This window comes from Ananas comosus, unplaced genomic scaffold (genome assembly GCF_001540865.1).
Source record: "Ananas comosus cultivar F153 unplaced genomic scaffold, ASM154086v1, whole genome shotgun sequence".
Lineage (NCBI taxonomy): Eukaryota > Viridiplantae > Streptophyta > Magnoliopsida > Poales > Bromeliaceae > Ananas > Ananas comosus.
Window position 1 is genome coordinate 8,491 of NW_017890687.1, and position 22,381 is coordinate 30,871.

Consider the following 22,381-nt stretch of genomic DNA (forward strand, 5'->3'; position numbering starts at 1 on the left):
ACTCTAGTTGATTTATATTTTCAAGTAAATTTATTTTTAAAAGAAATAAACGAAACGGATAGCATGCCTTTCTCTCTCTTAAAAAAAAAAAAAAAAAACTGCAAGCAATTTCCCCTCCCACGTTACTGGATTTTGATTGGCTCGGTCCATGAGTGACTTGGTACCCATGTTCCATGTAATGGTTACGAGAGATGCCATGAAAGGAGCTGGGCAAGTTTAATAGTGGGTAGGTGTAATTTCCCTACATCTATTAACGGGCCGACATTTCGTTTCTGTGATCAAGAAACATCAAACTTTTGGCAACCACCACAGAAAAAGGAAAAGGGGAAAAGATTTAAATAATAATAATAATAATAATAAAGAAGTTGGATCAACCCATACGCACAGCATCAACAATCCACTATCAATAAGTTGAGATATTTTAATCCAAGTAGTTGAGATATTTTTGTCCAAGGAGGACACTAATTACTATCCATGGGATACCGTTACATATGCATTGGATGCATCAGTTCCATAATCCAATAATAAATCTTTTGTTTTTATTTTATCCATTAAGGCATTTCAATGATATTGTAGACGTGATAGCAATTAGCCTATGTAAATAAATATGCTCATTATTCAAATTAATCCTTTTCCCCTCAAAAATATGTGCCCTGAGCCAATTAATCATTATCCAATCAAGCTAAGACTATGCATTTGTGTGGATCAACTACGCGGCACGTCTCTCCACCACCCACATGGCTTGCACTGTTTAATTGATTTGACCCGGTCCTTTCCATAATAATGTTGATTAGGTTCGTCGTTTAGCTTGCAAACTACAGACCACATTTAATTTCCACATCCGACTCACCAAATCCTCGTGCTCAGATGCGGTCGCCACGTCCCACGTACACCTGTTTCTATTTTTCTCTCTCTTTTTTTTTCTTTTTTTTTTTTTTGGTCGAAAGAGCCAACAAGCTAATTTATTAAAAGCAAAAATCGATTACACTTTGCTCAAAAAGACTCTACCTGCAAAGTCTTCAAAAAGTATCCTAACAAAGTCTATGAGAAGGTGACTGGTAGAATCAAAAACCAGTTTACTTCTTGAATTAAGCGCATGACTTGTTAAATAATCAGCGGCCCTATTGGCTTCACGATATATTTTAACAAAAATACACTGCTGCAAATGCTTCGTCAGAGATGTGCATCGGTCAATGATATTTTGGAGTCGCCAAGGAGGTTCAATCTGTGAACTAACATAAGATAACAAGTTTTGAGAGTTTATTTCAACTATAGCTTTAGAGATTCCACGCTTGATCGCCTCCTTCAACGTCTCGAGCAGAGCGATGGCCTCCGCATGTAAGGCCGATGTAGCCATGAATTGGGCTGCCCCTGCACAGAATAAACTTTCTGTGTCAGTACGAATAATAAAACCCCCACCTCCCTTTGAGATTTGCATGTTAAAAGCACCATCAGAATTTATTTTTCTCTCTCTATTTATAACGATAATAACATACTATAATCATTTTTGCATAATATATATAAATTATTGCCTAATAATGTATTTGGGTGTTCAAACAAATCATCTTATATATTGTGTTTTCAAAACAAAAATTATTTTTTGTTGTATGATGATGATGGCTTAAAAGTAAGAAAATATTCTTTATTGAGCAATTAAGACCGAAAAGATGGAAGAGTTCATTGAACATATTCTCCATTTTAGCTCCATGAATGCCTGATATTAATATAGTAATACTNGCCACCTCCCCCACAAATCCCCCCCTACCAAACCCTAACGCCCCTCCTCTTCCGGACCCTCGGTAGCCGCGGCTGGAGCTGCTCAGACCCGCCTCTCTCCCGCATCACACGAGCTCACAACGCCCTCACCTCCTCCGCTGCCGAGCTCGGATACCCTAACCCTAGCATCGGCTTCTTCGCTACCACTGGGGACCCCATTTCTCCCCCCCACCCCCCTCCCAATCTCTCTTTTGTAGTAGTAGCAACAGCAGTGTAAGGGATTGGAGAGAAGAGGAAAGTGGAGGTAGGAGACGACGAGATGCTATTTATAAAAAAAATAAAAAATAAAAATCGATCTGTTTATAGTTTAAGAACTGCGGCTGTGAGATGACACTTTATAAAAGAAAGAGAGAGAGAGAGAGAGAGAGAGATAGAGAGAGAGAGAGAGAGAGAGCACGGGGATAGTTATGGGGAGTTTTTTTTTTTTTTTCCAATTTTTAAGAATTTTAAAATTTTTAAAAGTTTTGTTTAATAGGAAGGGAACGAGAATAATGGGACAAAAATTCTATGGGCAGCGTGCCCAAACTAATTAGTTTGGGCACGCTGCCGGATGGGCGCCGCATGGCGCAGGTGCCACGCGGCGCCCATCCACCACTGCTCTCCCAGTAATGGGGAGAGCAGTGGAACTTTCTGGGTGCACCTGGTGCATCTATACCAGGTGCACCATAATTATAATTTTAAATTTTTAGTTTTTAAAATTATAATTTTATGTAATAATTTATTTATTTTTTTAGGAGTTATCATTGTAGAAATTAAAATTTTAAATTCTATTTGGTTTTGAAAAAAAATTAGGAATAATAAAAATTATCCATGCTATTCCACGAAACCAAAATAAATTTATTTTAAAATTTTAATTTTCTAAATCAATAATCATGAATTATAGACCATATAAATTTTAAATCATAACATATATGCTAACATATTAAGTTACAATTTTAAAAAATTTAAAAAATTACAATTATGGTGCACCTGGTATAGATGCACCAGGTGCGCCCAGAAAGTTCCACTGCTCTCCCCATTATTGGGAGAGCAGTGGTGGATGGGCGCCGCGTGGCACCTGTGCCATGCGGCGCCCATCCGGCAGCGTGCCCAAACTAATTAGTTTGGGCACGCTGCCCATAGAATTTTTGTCCAGAATAATGAGTGTTGTTGTGTAGCTGTTACGACTGTGCTTTCGCTGTACGAGCTTGTTTGTTTCTTCCAAAATAAATAATTTTTAATAATAAATATTTATTTTTTATTATTTAATTATTTTAATTTTATTTTAGATTGAATAAATAAAAAAAATATTACACTTTTACGTCATATTTACTCTCTGCCAAATAAGTGCTATAAATGAAAAAAATTTCGCTTCATAATTATAAAAATAAATTTTATTTAGGGCTCAGCTTTACCTTCAATGAAATAAATAAATACTTTTTTTTTGTATTTATATTTGGCCTATTTACTGTTCACATTCATAATTTAAAAAACCGCATTTATAGTGCTAACTAATTTTTTATATTACATTAAATCAGAGTTTGTCGTAAAATCTCTACTATTCAGAAAGTCTGCGATTCTTAATCTGTCATTTCATCATTTTTTATTTTATTTATTTTGATTTTGTGTTCATTATGAGAAATTATTATACCGACCTACCAAGTCATTCTTCTAGTTATTTAAAAATATAGAAATAAAACATAATTCATACTTATTTTCAAGAACTATCGTGTTAATGGACATTAATTGGCACAAACGGTGTGTACGATTCGCGCTATCTATCTATTCGAGTATGTTGTACCATATCTTTGGTTAAAACTAAAGTACAGCTTTAGAAATTAAGGTGTTTTCACTCTTAACTTAGCCGAATAGCTTTAGAAATATATTTTAGAAAAATTATTTTTAATCTTAACTTAGCAAAATACTCAGCAGCTTTTAACTAAAATTAATTTTTCAAATTAAAATTAATTATGTAGAAATTACTATTCTAAAATCTAGACGAAGTGGGCTCTTAATTTACTCTCGAAATTAAATAAATATATTGAGAGATCTATAGAGAGTTCTCTCTACGCCTCTGCCGTATAAATACTTTGGGTTAATTTCATACATGTCCCTATAAATATAGTGAAAAGAAAATATATCCCTACAAAGTTTAACTTTTATATATTATTCCTATAAAAATCCTAATATTTTCAAATATGTTTCTATCATTAAAATCCATTAGAAAAAGTTAATTAACCATGGATTAAATACTTAATTATGATTAGTTTTTGATATTTTTACTTTTTTATATTATACTAGTATGACTTTTGAAGGAATATATTTTGATGGCAAAATTGAAAATATAAATAATTCTCTAACGGTTCTCTACCGATAACAAATCAGAAAAACATATTTGAAAATATTAGAACTTTTGTAGGGTAACAGATAAAAGTTAAACTTTGTAGGAATATATTTATTATTCACTATATTTGTAGGGACATGTATAAAATTAAGCCAAATACTTTTATACCCAACGTACACAACTCCTCTCCTTAACGTGCTCCGCACGTACACCACACCACAGTATCTTTCCCAGATACGTTATGTGTTTATAGCTTAAAACCCTACGATTACGTAGGCGCCAGCTACGTAATCTCGGCCGTAATTAATGATGATCCAACGGTTCCTATTTATCGTACAAAAAAGGGTATAATAATTTCGCAGTTATTATTATTATTACTATTATTATTTCGGCGCCTTCTTTTTATAAACCCGAATCTCTGCATCAAATGCGGTGAGATCTTTTGTCCCTTTTACTTTTTCGCCCAAAACTCGTGCTTTTGAGTCCTTAAAAACTGTTTCTGTTCCCCAAAAACTGAACGGTTTGAGTGAAAGAAGTTCCGGGCACAATTTGTAAACAGTCCTTTTACTATTCCCATATTGAGCTTTCCTCCATATTCTTCTGAGGAAGAACGAAATATACAAAGATTCCCTCAATTTTTGCTCTTTTAATATTAGAAATTAGGAAAAACTTCAAAAACCCACCATGGTTTCGTAGTTTCTCACTTTGCCCCCCTGTGGTTTAAAATGTATCAAATTGGCCCCCGTGGTTTCGCTTTTATCTTTTCGGTAGCTTTTTCGTTAATATTTTATTAAATTATATACAAAAATCTTTAGATACCTATCTAGATTTATCAAATATTCATTTTAGTATTCTTTAATTTTAACTTTATCACTGATTTAAGAAAAAATAATAATAAAATTGATAAGAAAAAGAGAAAAAGAAACCACAGGGGGGCTAATTAATATATTTTAAATCACAGGGGGGCAAAGTGAGAAACTACAAAACTACATGGGGATTTTTGATGTTTTTTCTAGAAATTATAATAGGCAAACTTTATCAGATACTATTCTTAGTCGGAGTTACTAATTTATAGTAGTTTTGATCGCATGTCTTATTCACAATATTATAAAATTTTGAAATGCGAAAAATATGTATGTTCCTTTCTCTTTTCTGCTTCGGAAATTAAGTATGAGAAATAGATAAAAGAATAAGCTTGTCTCCGGTTTTGTTGCTTTTCTCATACGTTGGAATAAAAAAATAAGGCTAAATTACAGAAAACCTCCCTGTAATAACCCGCTTTTTCACTTTCCCCCCCTGACATTTAAAAACCTACACTTTGCCCCCTTGTAAAATAAAAAATGTTCATAGAAGGGTTACGGTGTGTAAAATGACCATTTTGCCCCTCACCATTGTTGTCTTCTTCCTGAGCTTCCTCAGCCGCCCCTTCGATCCGCCGCTATTTCCACCTCAATCGGCCACGATTCCTCTCCAATTTCTTCTCCACCTGCTCCCCTTCTCCTCCTACACCGTCGTCGCCCATCGATTTCGGCGACAGTAGGGAAGATACTAAGATGGGTGTTGATGGAGAGGTAGGCAGGGACAACGAGGGCGAAGGCGAGGCGGCGGAGGAGGACGAAGCAGTTGTGGGCGAGGGCGAAGCAGTGGAGGATGGCGAGGCGGCGAGCCGGAAGGAGCGAAGCATCAGAGAAGAGGCAGAGAGGTATTTTCGGTATAAAAAAATATTTTTTAATAGAACCCCTGACGGAACCCTAACGGTAGGGATGAAGTGCACATTTTTCATTTTACAAGGGGGCAAAGTGTAGGTTTTTAAATGTCAGGGAGGGAAAGTGAAAAAACGGGTTATTACAGGGAGGTTTTCTGTAATTTAGCCAAAAAATAAATTATTTTTTGTTTTGAAACTTTATAAGACGTCACGATTATATATGACAAAAACAATATTATAATTAGTAACTTAGTCATGCAGAAGCGCACATTAAAATATTTGATGAAATTAGAAATTCTAATTGTCAAAATTAAAGGTACGAATCTTACCAAGCCTATAATCTCTTTTTTTTTTCTTATTTAATTCAATACCATATCTAAAGTTTCAAGCTCATACTGAAAATAATATTGAATATAAATATTAAAAATATTATTATTTGAGAGATTTCGCTTTTATTTCTTTTAATAGAGAATAATAGAATAAGACTTCTCAGACTTTTTTTTAAAAAAATCTAATATTTATAGTTTTTTTTTTCCTTTAAAAACCTTCCCAATCCTACTGGATAAAATTAAAATGGGTGAATTATTTAATAAATCACAATAAAATATTGTTTGTGTAAATAATTAGTTTTTTATAATTAGAAAGTGAAAAACATATATGTAAAATTAAGAGTTATAGCTTCTAATTCTGTTATTAGTAGTACTGAATTTTGGTACATTATCTCAAAAAAAAAAAAAGTTATATGCCATTGAAAATTACAATAAAACTCTACATCCAAAGTACAAGTTATAAACTTAATTATAATTTGATATTTCTAACTATGTTGTAAAAAGAAAAAAAGAAACCAAAATGTTGTAATCATCGTACTTCTTCTAATAATGTTTTTAAATTAATACACCATAAAATATAGAAAAAGCTTCAAATACCACCCATGTGATTTCACACTTTCTCACGTTAGTACCCTATAGTTTAAAGTGTATCAATTTAGTGCCCAATGTCTGTGGTTTTATTTTTCTCTTTTTATTATCAATTCCACTATTTTTTTTTTATTAAATCAGTGACAAAGTTAAAACGAAAGGGTATTAAATTGAATATTCAATAAAGTTAAGTGGGTATCTGAAATTTTTTATATATAATTTAACGAAATATTAACGAAAAAGCTGGCGAAAAGAGAAAAATAAAATCACAGGACACTAAATTGATACATTTTAAACCACGTGGTACTAAAGTAAGAAAGTGCGAAATTATAAGAGTGGTATTTGAAGTTTACCCAAAAATATAATTGCTAGCCCCTGCATGCATAATAGGCCAAAATAGTCCTTCTAAACTACTTATGGTAAAAAAGTTTAGGGACTACTTATGAAAAACGGAGACCTCAGGGGCCGTCCATACATTTTACCCAACAAGTGTTACAGCAACGTATCTCGCCCTGTTGCTGTGTTGATAAGTGATTTTGGCGTTTAATGCAGTGGATCTTTGTGTCCTCTGCTTTGCATTGTTTGGTGAAAAAAACCAAACAAAAACAAAACAGAGAGATGTAGTACAAACTATTGCCTGCTCCCTGCGTTTCTGCGCATCTCATGCACCGCTGCACCTGAGTTTATTATTAGATGTTTCGGAATCTTAAAATTGAATTTACGAGATTTAAAAATTTATTAAAAGGGTCAATCAATTAGTTTCAATAATCAAAAATAGAAGAAAATCCGTAGTTTGATTAATGAGAAAAAAAAAAGCGTTCAAAATTTATAAATTTTAATATATAGATTTTTGAATGCCTAATATACCGATTTACACTTGTAGATCTCAAACTATAGGTCGCGTGACACTTTGGTCCTTAAAATTTAATTTGATGCAACTTTTGTCTCGATCTTTCCAGATTATTCTTATTAAGTTTTAGAATCTAATTTGTTTTACTGAACTTGATTTGTTATTGAAGTGACAATAATATTATTCTATCATAAATAATAATATGATAATTATTATAATATTACAGTACGTTTTTATCATTATTCCAACTGTGACGCACAACTGTTTATGTGATCATCCATTATAGGACTATTCTAACTCTAGTATGTTTAACTCTCTTAATCGCACGAGCCTAATCACTGCCCAAAATGTTATAGTCCGATTAAAAAATTTAACTATATTATATCTTATATATATGACTATCGGGGTCTCATAAATTAAGTGTAATTTTTTAAATTACTGGAGAGTAAAATAAAATAAAAATAAGATAAATCGCGGTGAAATTGGTTTACCCTAAAATTTTTACCGGTGTACTTGACCCGTTTGGGGACGCTGTTTGACCGCGACGGGACACTGGGGGGCAAATATTCGAACGGATTGTCGGGTCGGATCCTCGGAGGGTTTTAATTAATTAATTAATTAATGTAATTAATTATTTTGTCGGCGCGAGATTTGGGTCGCTGACAACAGGATTATGTCACCAGGGCTTTTAACGGCGTTACAGCAGTAACGGGTTACGGATCTGACTTGTGGGGCCCGCATGCCACGAGGATTTTTTTTTTTTGAAAAAAATTTCAAATACCACCTTTCATAGTATTATATTTATATACTTTAAAGTATATCAATTTTATACCCTATAGCTTTAATTTATATTTTTATTATTTCCGCACTATTTTTTTTTTGTTAAATCAATGAGAGAGTTAAAACTAAAATATACTAAAGTGAATATTCAATAAATCTAGGTGGAAGTATCTGAAGTTTTTTATATATAATTTAACGAAATGTTAACAGAAGAACTGACAAAAAGAAAAAAATGAAATCACAGAGTACTAAATTGATACACTTTAAATCACATAATACTAAAGTAAGAAAGTGCGAAATCATATGAGTGGTATTTAAAGTTTACATTATTTTTTTTTGGCTTTTGGCAATTTCAGTGGCATTCCTCAAATTTTAAAAATATATTTAGAACAGTTAATGTCGATATTATTTTTATAAATTTATAAAAGTAATTAATTTGTTTGAATTTTATTAGAATTACGATATAATAAAAAAAATGTATTTGCTTTTCACTATAGCTAACTATCATCAAATTTATATCATTTAGGAGAGCTTCCTTATCAATTTATAATTTGGATATTTTTTTAGTCCCATTTACTATCTATTTCAGTCAATAAAATCTAATATATTTTTAATTTATTTTAATTTACATTTATTTTTATTAATTGGAGAGAGAACGTGACATCGTAGTCAAACAAAGAGGTAAAATAAATATTGAACAATATTTCGGATCGAATGTTAGCAACATGGATATATAATTATTGGATTCATTAATTCTACATTTTTCTCAGTTTTTGAGATATACTCATATACCACTTCTTTTTCTTCGTGTAGAGAAAAATATAACCGTGAAGAGTGTGTCTTAAAAATTCGGTCTAATAAAGAGTTTTTTCACCTGTGAGTCGTAACGATCGACGTTTTATTTTGTTTGGTTACGTACTATTAAGATTATGATAATTACAAATTCTTGATTTCATTGTATGTACTTGAGAATTGCACCTAATAATTCAATCTAATCGACTCTGATTAAGGCTAAGTCAATTTTTTAAAAAGTCCAGTTCAAGTCCTAAATGAAGGACTTAAAAGATGCTTGTGATTAATTAAGAAATATAGAAGTGTTTTAAAATTCAAATGAAAACATTAGTACGTAATAATCTACGCAACTCATGCATGCTCCTTAACATGAGGAAGTTTATTATATTAATGCAATACTAGCTTGGCCGAACATATACTAAGAATGATAGAGTGAAAGAGTAATATATACAAGTGTATTATGTTGAATTCGAAATGTTAAAACATCTTAAGTATTGTTTTTTGATAGCTTAGCTATTTGGAGATAAATGATATTAGAGTTTGAGAAGTGGTGAGCTCAAATCTCCTAAATTTATATATTGAAATACTTCTTGAAACCAACCGTCCCTAGAGCAAGTAGCAAAAGGCTTGGTGGTTGGTACCCGAGACCCAAGTTCGAATTTGTGAAACAACCATTGTACTCTAAAAGCATAAGTTGTTAGAGAACGGTGTTTAAACATTTTTAACACTCCCCCTCACGTCTGGACTCGAGACTTTTTAATCGGCTCATGACGTGGGCTTGAATTAAATGGGATGAAATTAATATGCTAGGAGCCTGGCGTGACTCGAACTCAAGACCTCCTGCTCTGATATCATATGAAACAACTGTTGTACTCTAAAAGCTTAAGCTAATAGAGAACGGTGTTTAAATATTTTTATGTTTAACAGAATTCTAGTTGATTCACATTTCTAGCTAAGTTTATTTTTAAATGAAATAAACGAAACAGGTAACGTGCCATCTATCTTTCTTAAAAAAAAAAAAAAAAAGAAAAGAAGAAATACTTCTTGAGATGAAGTGCATATTTGTGTCTAATCCTACATGTCCTTGTAACACAATAATAATAATTAGAATAATTTCATAAAGCTTCCAACATTGGTCACATTCAAAACAAGACATAAAATAAGGTTTTTTTTAAAAAAATATTCTCTTATAACAGGGGGCATGCACCATATTTTACCTAGTGGTGTACCATCACAACCTTAAACCCCTAAAACCCCTTGAAACCCTAAAAAGCCACTTTTTTGGCCTGATGCACGCCAACACCAACCACCACCATCTCCCAACAATATTTATTACTTATTTTATTCATTTTTTGTGTGTGATAGTACTACACAGTGTTGGCCACCCTTCTCTCCCTTCACTCCCAAGCTTTGCTATCAACTTTATCCACTCAAAAAGAAAAAAAAAAAGAAGGGAGAGAGAGAGAGAGAGAGAGAGAGAGAGAGAGAGAGAGAGAGAGAGAGTGGAAAGGGTGTTGGGGAAGTAAAAAAGCAATGAGCTTTTAAGTTTCCTAAGGTTGACATGCACACACACTTGTAGCTGGCTTTTCTATTTAATGTATCATCATCATCTTATAAAGCATCCAAGCTAGAGATGTCAACGGGTCGGATTCGGGGCGGATTTTTAAAAACCCGAACCCGAACCCGACTCTAAACCCGAGACCCGAACCCGAACCCGAACCCGATGGATTTTAAAAATCCATATCCAAACCCGAACCCGACCAAAAATCCGAAACCCGAACCCGAACCCGAACCCGAAAATTTGAACCTGAAACAATTATTTCTTTTTTCAATATTTCAAAATATATTATATTAAATTTAAATTTTTAAAATACAAATTCAAATATAACATCAAATTTTTATATATATATTATATATAATACAAAATAAATTCGGATTTGGGTCGGGTTCGGGTTCGGGTCGGGTACAATCAAAATCCATATCCGAATCCATATTCATCGGGTTTCTATTTTTGATATCCATATCCGAATCCATATCCATATCCATCGGATATATCCGTTTCATTCGGGTTCGGGTTCGAATAAAATCTCGGGTATCCATACCCATTGACATTCCTAATCCAAGCACAAGAAAAGGACCCAACATTGTTACCAAATGGTCTCTAGCTCCTTAATTAAGTTGTAACATTACTTTACCAAATATAATCACCATTACCGACCAGAGCAATTAATGGGTGATGATGGAGTGAGGAGAGTCAATGTTTAGAGAGAGAAAGAGGTTGTTTTCTTGTCCCCCTTGTGGCATGATGAGTTCTCATGTGAATATGTGATCACTTTGCCCATGCATTCCTCTCTTCACTTGTGTTTCCTCTATCCTTAATAGAAAATTTTCATTTACACCTAACTAATTCTATATATTAAGTCATAAAAGATAGCAAAGAATCTCATTAAAGAGAAAAATTATTCTTTTATATATATATATATATATATATATATATATATATATATATATATATATACTTGTGTACCTACTAGATTAGAGTTGTTTATTCGATGTTACTATTTATGTACATAATCAGTATATTTACCGAAAAGCACTCACCAAGTAGTACGTTAATGAGAGACACTTTATATATACACAAAACAAACCAGATATAGTCTCATTTTGAACTTGAACTCGTTAATTAGTATCGAAATTTTCGTAAACGATAAGTATCTTGTCGTTGTTTTGATTTCGACGTAACTTCTGTGTTGTCATCATCTTTGAAATAATAAAGTGGTATTAACATTGTATTTTACATCCACCCATCTACTTCAAACAATATTCTGTAACAGAGTCACGTTAGTAAATACTTAAACATTATACATTGTACATTGCTCTGTTACAGATATGTTGCTATTACCTTCAAGATATGTTCGATCCATCAACTTCAAGACATTTGAAAACCAGTTTAGCAATCACACCCCTCTGATGCAATGTTGCTAGTAAAGGACTTCGGATGCTATCCTGCTTGGTGTTCTTGTAATTTCGGTACTTTACAACCCGCTCGCTCTCGCTGCCTACCTTAATCCCGTTCTAAGATCCTCCGCTGCAGCGATCATCAGTGCTAAGCTTGGGAATGGAAAGTCATGAATCCCTATTCAATCTCCTGAAATTTCAACTCGTTTTTGGACTGTCTTATATAATCGCTACCTTGAGGTTAACCGCAAAGTGCCATTTTAACTGGATGAGATACGGCTCACCGCTCCCATGCTCTCTACTGACAAGAACGTTCTATACCTCTGAAGCTTTTTTATAAAAAGTTGATAAACCAAGTCTTTTGTATCAAAATAATTCCAAGAAAACGGTTTAAAATACTTACTTATCAAAAAAAACATAAAAAAGTTCTTTAGCTTGTGCAGGATATATACACTGTTAAATCGATCCTTGTTTAGAATCCTATTATACTATTCGGTGAGGTGAACGTACGAATTATTAGTTAGTACACGGGTACGTACGTTAATTTGATTTTAGAGGTAGATATATCAAGGGGTTGTTTAGTACGAATAATAATATATGTACGTTTGGGTTACTCAAATAGAGGAGCTCATACTAATTAATTATGGAGGTGTTGTTCGAAAACGTCATCATATATAAATTAATTAGTTTACGAAATTTTAAGAGTTTTCTTTTTTTCTTTTTTTTGATCATTTGGTTACGTACGAAATTAAAAACATCTGTGGCATACGAATCACTCTTTTTCCTCTCCACACACTCCACACCCTCCGTGCGTTTCAATTCCACCGCGCGACTAGCTCCTGGTACGCACGGAACCCGGGGTGAGAGAGAGAGATATATAAAAGAGAGAGATTTTCTCCTCTCTCTCTCTCTCTCATTACCCTGGTTATATTCAAGATTACCCTATTCATACGCTCTAGTGCGTTACCTAGTACCCACTCGTACGTACAGAGAGTGCTTACGTGATAATACCCCAGGAAGAATCGGGTACGCGGATAAATTACGTACCTATATATGAGAGAGAGAGAGAGAGAGAGAGAGAGAGAGAGAGAGAGACTAAAGCATACATAGCCAAAAAAAAAAAAAACTCAACTTTTCTTGCCAAAACCATGATTTTTGCATTAAAGTATCAATGAGCCTATTAATTACATCTTCAAGTATAGAAATAAAAGGTGTAGCCCTTTTCTAATGATAAGGGCAAACGATATCAAATTTTCGCAGCTTCTTTATTCTTTTCCAAACAGGATTCAAAAACACCATGAAGAATAAATTAACGCCCGTGCTTAGCCTATTGTTACATAAATCGCTCAGAACCACGTCTTGGATCAAACTACGCTTAATGCATGAAAAAAAATGAAAGATAGAAGCAAAAAATTCATAGTTATAACGCCATGTTAGCTTGATGGAGCTCCAAGCGATCAAAAAGATCGAAAGCACTTCTCCGCGAGCTGCCAACAACAGATCGATCGATGAGCAAAATTTTAAAGATTAATTGCGACGCGATAATCGAGAAGAGGGGAGAAGGCCGCACTCGCAACCTAGGGTGCGTTTTAGGGTTTTTGAGAGAGGTGGCGGCAGCTGGGCGAGAGAGAGAGTTTTTATATGTAGCCCACCCACGTTTAGTTTAGGATGAAAAATGTTTAAGGAGAAACGTCAATTTAGCATTGGTGAAAACCACTCAACCTTATTTTATGGATATATTTAACGAAATTTGAAGTGATATTATGTTAAAAAGGTGGAAATTTTATCAAGTTATATTAGCTGAAATTTAACTAATTTAAGTACTGTTTTTTAATAATAATCTGGAGGTTTATAGATGAGGTTTAGAGTAATTAAGTTTGAAATATTTTCAACATAAGTTCAGATATGAATAAAAAGTTTGTCAAAATAGTTGAGGGGAGTTCAAAATTCCATAGTAGTGAGGTTCTCCATACATTTTCCTCTTAGTTTCAATAATAAAGTTACAATTTGGGCAGCCCTTAGGAGCTTGTGAACTTGATGGGCCGGATTTGCGTTTATACTTGATAGGCTCAACGTCACCAAACCCACATATTTTTATTAATAGTTTCGTTTAAAATGCCGGAGAGCATTGCGTTATTACATGCGAAAAAAGTATAAATGAAAATATAATTTATCTAGTTTCGTCGGTAAATTCATTACGTGTATCGTAATAATCATTATATTACGATCCACTGAAAATCGCGTAAAGTAATATATATCCCTATTATATTCGCCATAATCTGTCTTCGCATATCAGGGCTTGTTTGTTTAAGAAGATGAATTCAGGTTGAATATAAACTTCGGGCTGAAGTAGAGTTCCGGTATAAATGACTTATCTTTTCCATTGTGGCTTATATATCTGTGATTGAAGTTCCGTCGATTCTATTGTTTATGGCATAAGTGAATGAACGTAAAAGCTTAAGTGCCCGAGAGATGGATTCGATTAACATTTTATTTTTTTCCTCACTTTTCTATAATACTTCGCTTGCGGTTATAGTGAACAAACAACATTAGGTGGATATTTACGACCGAAATACTTCACCTCTTCTGCTTGTGGTACGCATTTTTATGAATGCCAATATCACTTTTGGGCTGATTTGGCTTATGTAAAGGCTTTAGTAGCAAATGTTTCCATCATTTGATGCTTTTTTTTTGTTGAAAAAAAAATTCTTAATGATTTTGTGGTTGGTAACAATAAGTTTGTGATTTTGAGGATCAATGCGTGATGGCTGTATATATAGTATATAATATATAATATAGTTATATATTTATAGAGTGGTGGAAACGAATGGAATTTGAGAGCCTTTTTATGCAATTGTGGTTACATGAAATTGTCGTCTTGCATTTTAAGTTTGATAAAAATGGTTTAGTGGATTGGTGACTGTACAGTTTCTAACTTACTGTTGGTAGGGCATTTAAGTGGAATTTATTCTTTTGAGTGTGACCTCATGATTAGGTCTAATTTGAGTAAGAATCGAGTTTAATTTGATCTAGCCTTTGCCTGGTTTGTGTTCTGTATGTATAAAAATTTTATCAAAAAGTTCAATATGCGGAGTAAGTATTTGAGGCGAATATGTTTTTATGTAGTTTGATATCAATGACAGATACCAATTATCCAGATCTGATATGATTGATTTAGATAATATAATTTGTTTTGACTCAGGATATGATTATTCCCAAAGCTGAAATGTTTTAGAGCTTTTTTGTTGTAAAACTGTTGTTAAAGCCACCTCTCTTTTTCTCTTCCACAGTTCCACTTTATATTTTCCTTTTTTTTTTGTCTTGCAGGGAAGATATTGCAGTTGAAACACCCGCTCCGGCTCTCGGAGAGCCCATGGATTTGATGACTGCTTTGCAGCTTGTGTTGAAGAAATCGGCAGCTCATGATGGGCTCGCGAAGGGACTCCGGGAGGCTGCAAAATCAATTGAGAAGCACGCAGCGCAGCTCTGTATACTTGCTGAGGATTGCGACCAGCCCGACTATGTGAAGCTGGTTAAAGCTCTCTGTGCGGACCATAATGTTCACCTGGTCACAGTGCCTAGTGCTAAAACTCTTGGCGAATGGGCGGGGGTTAGTAAACTTTTCCTATACCTGACATAAATTTTCTGTACTGTTAATAATTGGTGATGACGAAATAGAACATGTTCGTGTGCATTTATTATTAGCAGCAGGTTAATGAAGGCGATTTTCAATGTCTGGATAGTACATACAGTTGACGATTTCCCTATATGTTTCTCTTTTTTTTTTTTAACAAAAAAATTTTCGACAAGCAAAAAAGTGAGACTTAAGATAATTTTTAATAGAGCATTATAATTAGGGGCTGTTTGGTTCAAGGTTTGTAATATTCCGGGAATGTTTTATATTTTATATTTGGAATGACAAGTTTGTTACTAAACTTATCAAACCTCTTGGGTTGGCAGGTTGTTAGTAACTAGTATATTCTTTATTTTTATTAATGGACTACTAATTATTCCCATTAAGTATGGGAATGAGAATAACTCCTAACTCATGGTAATGTAGTATTCCTACCAGATGCTCTGATTCCACTACTTCACTAACCACCTTAAGTTGAATGATAATAGTTTGAATATTATCAATAGAAAATATGCAAAACTACTGGAATATTGCGAACCTTAATAGTATATTATTGACATATGCCAGCGCAAAAAAATCATAAATGGTCGATCCTTGGCTACTATTTTTCAATTAATAGTTGAGAAATTGATAAATAGTCTAGTCTTTGCATTTTTCTTTCCTCTCATCATATGGCCTTTTATTCGAGAAATTATTGCCTGGACTGAACCTAAATAACTGTTTTTAGTGGTTGAAGAATGTTGTTTCTTGGTGAGAATTGCACGCTAAAACCTCAATGTCCTGTCCTTGGTGTGCATAGCTTTTTAACAGGGTGACGCAAGAAAATATTCTCCTTATGGACAATTGTTAAGGGATGTAATCTTGTAGTAGTAATTTGACTGGTTTTATGCCCTAAGTTTACTTCTGTGAATTGTTGTATAAATTTTTGAAGAGGCTGGTTGTTAAATGCATTGATCGCAAGTCTGAGTATCATATTATTTGTAAATCTGCTTGCTTTTAAACTTGTAGAACCGTTTTAAAATCCTTGTGCGCATTGAAATTTTGGGAGTTTTCTATTATCTGATAGATTGTCTACAAATGATGTTGATGCAGCTTTGCAAAATTGACTCGGAGGGAAAAGCAAGGAAAGTTGTAGGGTGCTCCTGTGTGGTTATCAAGGTAAGGACCACAGTTCTACCTTTTTCCCCCCCTTTTTTTGTGTCTAATTAATCAACATTCCGTGTAATTAATCAACATTCTTTTATTTGGCATGAAGCAAAGAATTTCAATGCTTACTCTCTATTTCCAAATTCCAGGATTACGGAGAAGAATCAGAGGGTCTTAATATAGTTCAGGAGTATGTCAAATCACACTGAGAGATGGTCCTTTATTATATCCACTCAACTTAGAGGAAAAAAATGCTTTAAGCTGTTGTAGCGCTCTTAGAGTAATGAGCATGGAGTTTTGCGGCTCGGAACATTATTTGTTTTCTTTAAGTGTGACCTAAGATTCTTAACTCGGTATTTTATTCAGTGATTAGCATTTTATGCTGGGACGGTTTGCTTAATGCCTTGCAGCAAATTATGATGAGACAAATAGTGTTCTTTATCTACTTTCTCATCCTTTATTTTTTTTTCCTTGTGGATTATCATAACATTAGTTTGCTGTTTCCGTAATTGGCTAATTTATATAATCAAAATGTCTAAATTTTCTTTGGCAGCTAGACTTTGTGACACTTTTTTTCCTTGTGGATTAACTCTTATTGCACTGGTGATTAGTCGTCCGGTACCTGTAATTTCTTTGTTGGTAGAGTGGAAGAACTTATCTTGGTGTTTAGGTTGAACTGTATGGGAAACAAATAAGAATGTAGATAGGCCACGTGGTGATCTAACATCTAAATGGAAGTTATTATTAAATGGATTTTTAATCATTTTAACGGCATCAAAGCTTTGCTTGCTTCACTTTTTGTTTCTACGTAAGCCATTATTGTCTTTTAAAGCCATTTAAGTAAGTACTGAGTATATTTTTAACTAGATTTTCTACTTATTGGGTTTGTTTGATTCTCGTGCCTGCGCTTTGGGTTGAAGCAGAGTTTGTAGTTCAATCGCAATGGTTTGATTCAAGTCGATTTTTGGTTTATGTCCTGAGCTGAAGTGAGGCTTAGTTTTTGGTTGGTCTGTGTCGGGAAGATGAGGGATTCTTTTCATTTGCTATTAAAACCACAAATATGGCATGTAGTTTTAGGTTGAAGGTCGGTTCCAACCTAAATTATCTAAGCCTGTAACGAAAAAATAAAAATAAAAAATAAACAATGAATAGGAGGCTCCTGATTGAAATTCTGACGCCAGAATGATCAAATTTCTTGTTTAAAGTATGTAAAGATGTGGATTCCATACAAATAGCACTATTCGAACTAAAAGAAGTATACAGTAAGATCAAAAGAACCACCACCTAGTGGTCTAACTGGTAAGCATAATCAATCTTAGGCATCAGATCCAAACAGACCTCTTGTTCGCTGATGAAATGCCTAGATTGCCTTTATATAAGTTAAGACATGTAATAAATGTTACAATGTGGTACACCAAAGAGTTAACTCTGAAGATCTAAGCCTGATCAGATCTCCATATAAAACATTATTGAGATCAAAATAAAGTTAGAATAAAGATCGCAGGAAGTGGACCAAGCTCACCAATCTAGGCCCAGTTGTCTTGAGGTAAAAAGGTCTTCCACGTAGAGAATGACCGCTGCAGATGCCGTTATGTAATTCTGCATCTGATTCTTTGCTGAGGCCTCTGTAAAAAAATCAAAATAATTAGTTCCCAGCACACCACAACTTAAATCCACACGAAGTGCCTCTTTGGCCTCATTTGTGCAGCAACTTCTTTACTCCGAAAAGCAATAATCACAAGCTTCGGTAAAAATAAAAAGTCTCGATCTTTTGCTACGACCGGAAGCTAAAACGAGGTCCCGAGCATCAAAATCACAAGCTTTAAATTATATGTTGAGTGATTCATAGTTGAAAAGTTTGTCATTAATGCCATTTCAAACAGCTCAGCTTTAACAACACTTCGTAGCAAAAGCTCCAGTCACGATGAACAATCCCTCAACCATGCGAAATTGTATTTAATTAGTTTAATTTGTCAGTAATCAATATGATATTTTGGTAGCTACCAACTTTCCAGCTAACAGCTATTTGCCATTCTAGAATAAAGCTACTTTTTCGCAGGCATCAAAGCAGCTTTAAACCAGGAAGACAACAGATAGTATAAATTCCTCTCTTTTATTTTCCCCCTCCCTCTGTCTATTTATTTAACTATACAGGTGCTTGGACCACTGCAGCTACCTAATGTGCTTCGAGAATAGAGTACGACCGATGCCCGTGAATCTTAAAGCATAGTGGGTGGTCCTGATGCCAATTTAGATGATTGAATACGCTGATGAGCAGAGGACCCATCGACTAACCTCTTGGGCACACATGAAGACCTCCCAATGGCTAAGCCAAGATAAAGAATCATAATTACACACGCTACTTGCGAAACAAGAGGACTCACCATCTTCATTTAGCTTCTTCAAGAGCTGTGACTTAGTGGGAAGTGCATACATTCCTGCAGCAACTGCTTTCCTAATGGCCCATCCATGATGAGGAGAAAACACTTCAGCATAAGCTACTGATGCCGCATTCCTCAGAGAATTGCCCCTGCAATAATATAAGCATGAATATATGTCAAAAGTAGAGAAACAGTTCACGTGGCTCACCAATTAGTAGAGAAAAATGGACTTGAATTATAAATATATAACAGCGAGTCTGTTGCATACTAGATAAGATAAGAAAGCAAACAAAGCCGGCATTTTACAGACTTATACGACAAATTACAATTGAAGGAACCAGAAAAAATAGAGAGTCAAAACATTTCTCAAAAAAGAAAAAGAGAATTAGAGGGGAAAGGAGAAGAAAGAGTTAGATATCAGCAGCTTTAGTGCAGCCAATGGACCATAATACAGAATATTCTGTGTTTATTCTCAAAAGGACGCTGGATTTCTTTCCTACAAGCATTGATCTACTCTGCATGCTTGACACTAGACATCAACATGTCAAATCTGCTTTGTTAGCGTATCAACATTATGACATTATCAACAATACACCTAGAAAACAGGAAAAAGCAATTTCAAGTAACTTAGTAGCAAAGATGAAAACTAAAATGATATTTGGTCCGCTAAGCATGAGATGAAGATAGTTTTCATCCTTAACATGGTTAAGATGGATCGTTCAAAGGCCATACGGAAAGGTGTGGCAACATATGATCCTTTCCTTTTCCTTCTCCCTGAAAATTTGATTCTAGGGGAAGGATGGTGAGTAGGCACAAAGGTAAATTACCTTTCTAAAGCTCCACCTTTTTCCGACACAGATGATTCGCATCACAACACATACTTCAAGTAACTATTAGTGAAAGGGTATCACCAAAGACACCCAATAGATTAGTTTGCTACATACTCTGATACTAAAATTTGCTCGAACAGCACTTTAACCATGTCGAGTCCACGCTTCACTCTGAGAAGGTTCCTAGTGTGGCTACCAGCTTCTCTCACACGGTTGTGCTCCACGTCTAAATCAAGCATAGATTGCAATGTTGAAATAGACTTTGATGCCTCCAGCAGATCATCCACCTATAAGAACCACAAGAATGGAAAAAAGTAAAAGAAAAGAAGAGCAACATGAATTGGCACGAGATGAAATAATGCTCATGAACACAAAGAAACAAGCTCACTACGAGCAATTGGAACCTAAAGCAAAGAGCTGTAGCAAAATAATGTTCATTAATAAACAAGATATGCACTTATAAATGTATCCAGCGGTAGGTAAAAGAGTGTTTAGACTTTAGCGGTGATTTAGTAAATGTAGAATGAAATTGACCAATGAAATTTACTAAAGCAAAAAAAAAGAAAAAAGAAAAGAGAATTCAACTATTTATAACCATTGTCACTAGTCCCTTGACAGAAAAACATGCCCCATCTCATAATCTTTAGCATCTTTCTAATTAAGCAGTTGTTTTTCCACAAGAAACAAACTTTAATGGAGCCACAACATCTAGAATACAAATTGATGCTACAAAAGCACTACTTTGGAGGTTGTCTTAGAGGATACTCTGTCAAAAAACACACAAATTAATATTATTTTTACGTGAATTGACTAAATCTTCACAATTTCTAGGGTTTTCAAATAGCAAAGGTCTAAACATTAGCAACAGATAAAATTAACGCGCAAAACCCTGCATATCAATAGCGTAAGAATCTAAACCGAATTAAAAACCCTAATTTTATTTGAGTATGCAGAAAAAAGGGAATCGAATCGATGTATTTTGAATTGAAACCCTTTAGATCGGGGAACGGGGAGGGGAGAAGGGAAAGGAGGAGGATCATCATACCTTGGAGACGTAATCCATCTCGGCGAACTTGAAGGCAATGCCGAGGCACCCGAAGAGGACGGAGACGTGGGCGCAGGCGCGGGCGAAGGGGGCTACCTCCATAGCCGACGAGGGAGCCTTCGCCCTCGCCGTCTCCGCGAGGCCCTCGAAGGCTTCCGCGATCCCCCGCAGCGGCTTCTCCTCCTCCCCCGCCATTAATGAAGCTCTTCTCCTCCTTCTCCTTTTCCTTCTCCTTCCTCCTCCTCGCGGGAGGGGGTGACTCCTCCTCTCCTAGGGTTTCTTCGGGGGGTTTTGTTGATGGCGATGGTGCGGTGCGATTATGCGGACGCCGATGGAGGGGGAAAGGGCGGAGGAAGATGAAGTGAACGTAAGAGGAATTTGGTGGGACCATCCCCTTCGTGAGACTCTTTCATATCCGTCCGAATAGCTTTGGGATTCGTGCCAATTATATGATGAACGGTAGATAGAATGGTCTCGCGCTGGGAACGTATCCCACCGTGCGAAAGAGAATATTCGTCGCACGGGTTTGGACTTTGGGCTCGAGTCGGAGTGTTGGGTTAATTGAACAAGTTTGAAACTCGGACTCGGACTCCGGTTCGTGCTCGTCCGAAACTCCGACATTATGGGCCCGTGCTCGATCTAACCCGGTCCAGTTGCGATCTCTTGCGTGAAAATGTATGGGTAATCCCTGTACTACCCAGATATTGCAACGTAGCCCTTTCTCCTTTTTATTTGTTTTTTTTTTTAATCCATACAAATTAGAACACTCTAGCACACAAATTTCACATAAAATGACCTTTTAAACTCTATTTGATGTAACAAAAAACAAGTTCATTTTACAGATGGAGAAGTAAAATGGACATTTTTGTTTGAAACTATAAATTTATTTTTGACGATCGATATAAGTTATGTGAGATTTTAAAAACTAAAATTTTTTAAAATAATATTGTAAACATTAAATTCCAATATCTAAATAATGCATTGACCATCCACGCATTTCACCAAAAAAAATGAAAGTATTGTTTGGATAATACAATTCGCGTAGGCCCAAACAAAACCTCCACGGCGGGTTCAAGTTGGGTCTATTACACGTTGAATTGTGTCTGGGTCGGATCAAGTATTAAAAAAATTAAAATAGAACAGTGTTGTCAAGGGAATGAAGAAGTTTAAGGTGGTTCAAATTTTTTGAAAGGTCTCAAAATTTGGTTCTCAATCTTTCCCGAAAGAACACACTAAATTTGATG

The 22,381-nt window shown here is 34.8% G+C and overlaps 2 protein-coding genes across 2 annotated transcripts; one reads left to right on the forward strand and one right to left on the reverse strand.

Annotated features, from left to right (window-relative positions):
- The first annotated feature begins 14,865 nt into the window (after positions 1-14,865).
- Positions 14,866-17,421, forward strand: LOC109704096 (40S ribosomal protein S12-like). The gene is made up of 4 exons (XM_020224821.1): positions 14,866-14,871; positions 15,337-15,711; positions 16,828-16,893; positions 17,031-17,421. Exons 1-4 carry the CDS (start codon positions 14,866-14,868, stop codon positions 17,088-17,090), a joined length of 507 nt encoding a protein of 168 aa, XP_020080410.1. The 3' UTR covers positions 17,091-17,421.
- A 632-nt stretch (positions 17,422-18,053) lies between these two features.
- LOC109704097 (accelerated cell death 11-like) lies at positions 18,054-21,494 on the reverse strand. The gene is made up of 4 exons (XM_020224822.1): positions 21,138-21,494; positions 20,207-20,379; positions 19,266-19,411; positions 18,054-18,506 (listed from the first exon to the last, which is right to left on the reverse strand). The coding sequence occupies exons 1-4, from the start codon at positions 21,330-21,332 to the stop codon at positions 18,400-18,402; spliced, it is 621 nt and encodes a 206-aa protein (XP_020080411.1). The 5' UTR covers positions 21,333-21,494; the 3' UTR covers positions 18,054-18,399.
- Between the last annotated feature and the right edge of the window lie 887 nt (positions 21,495-22,381).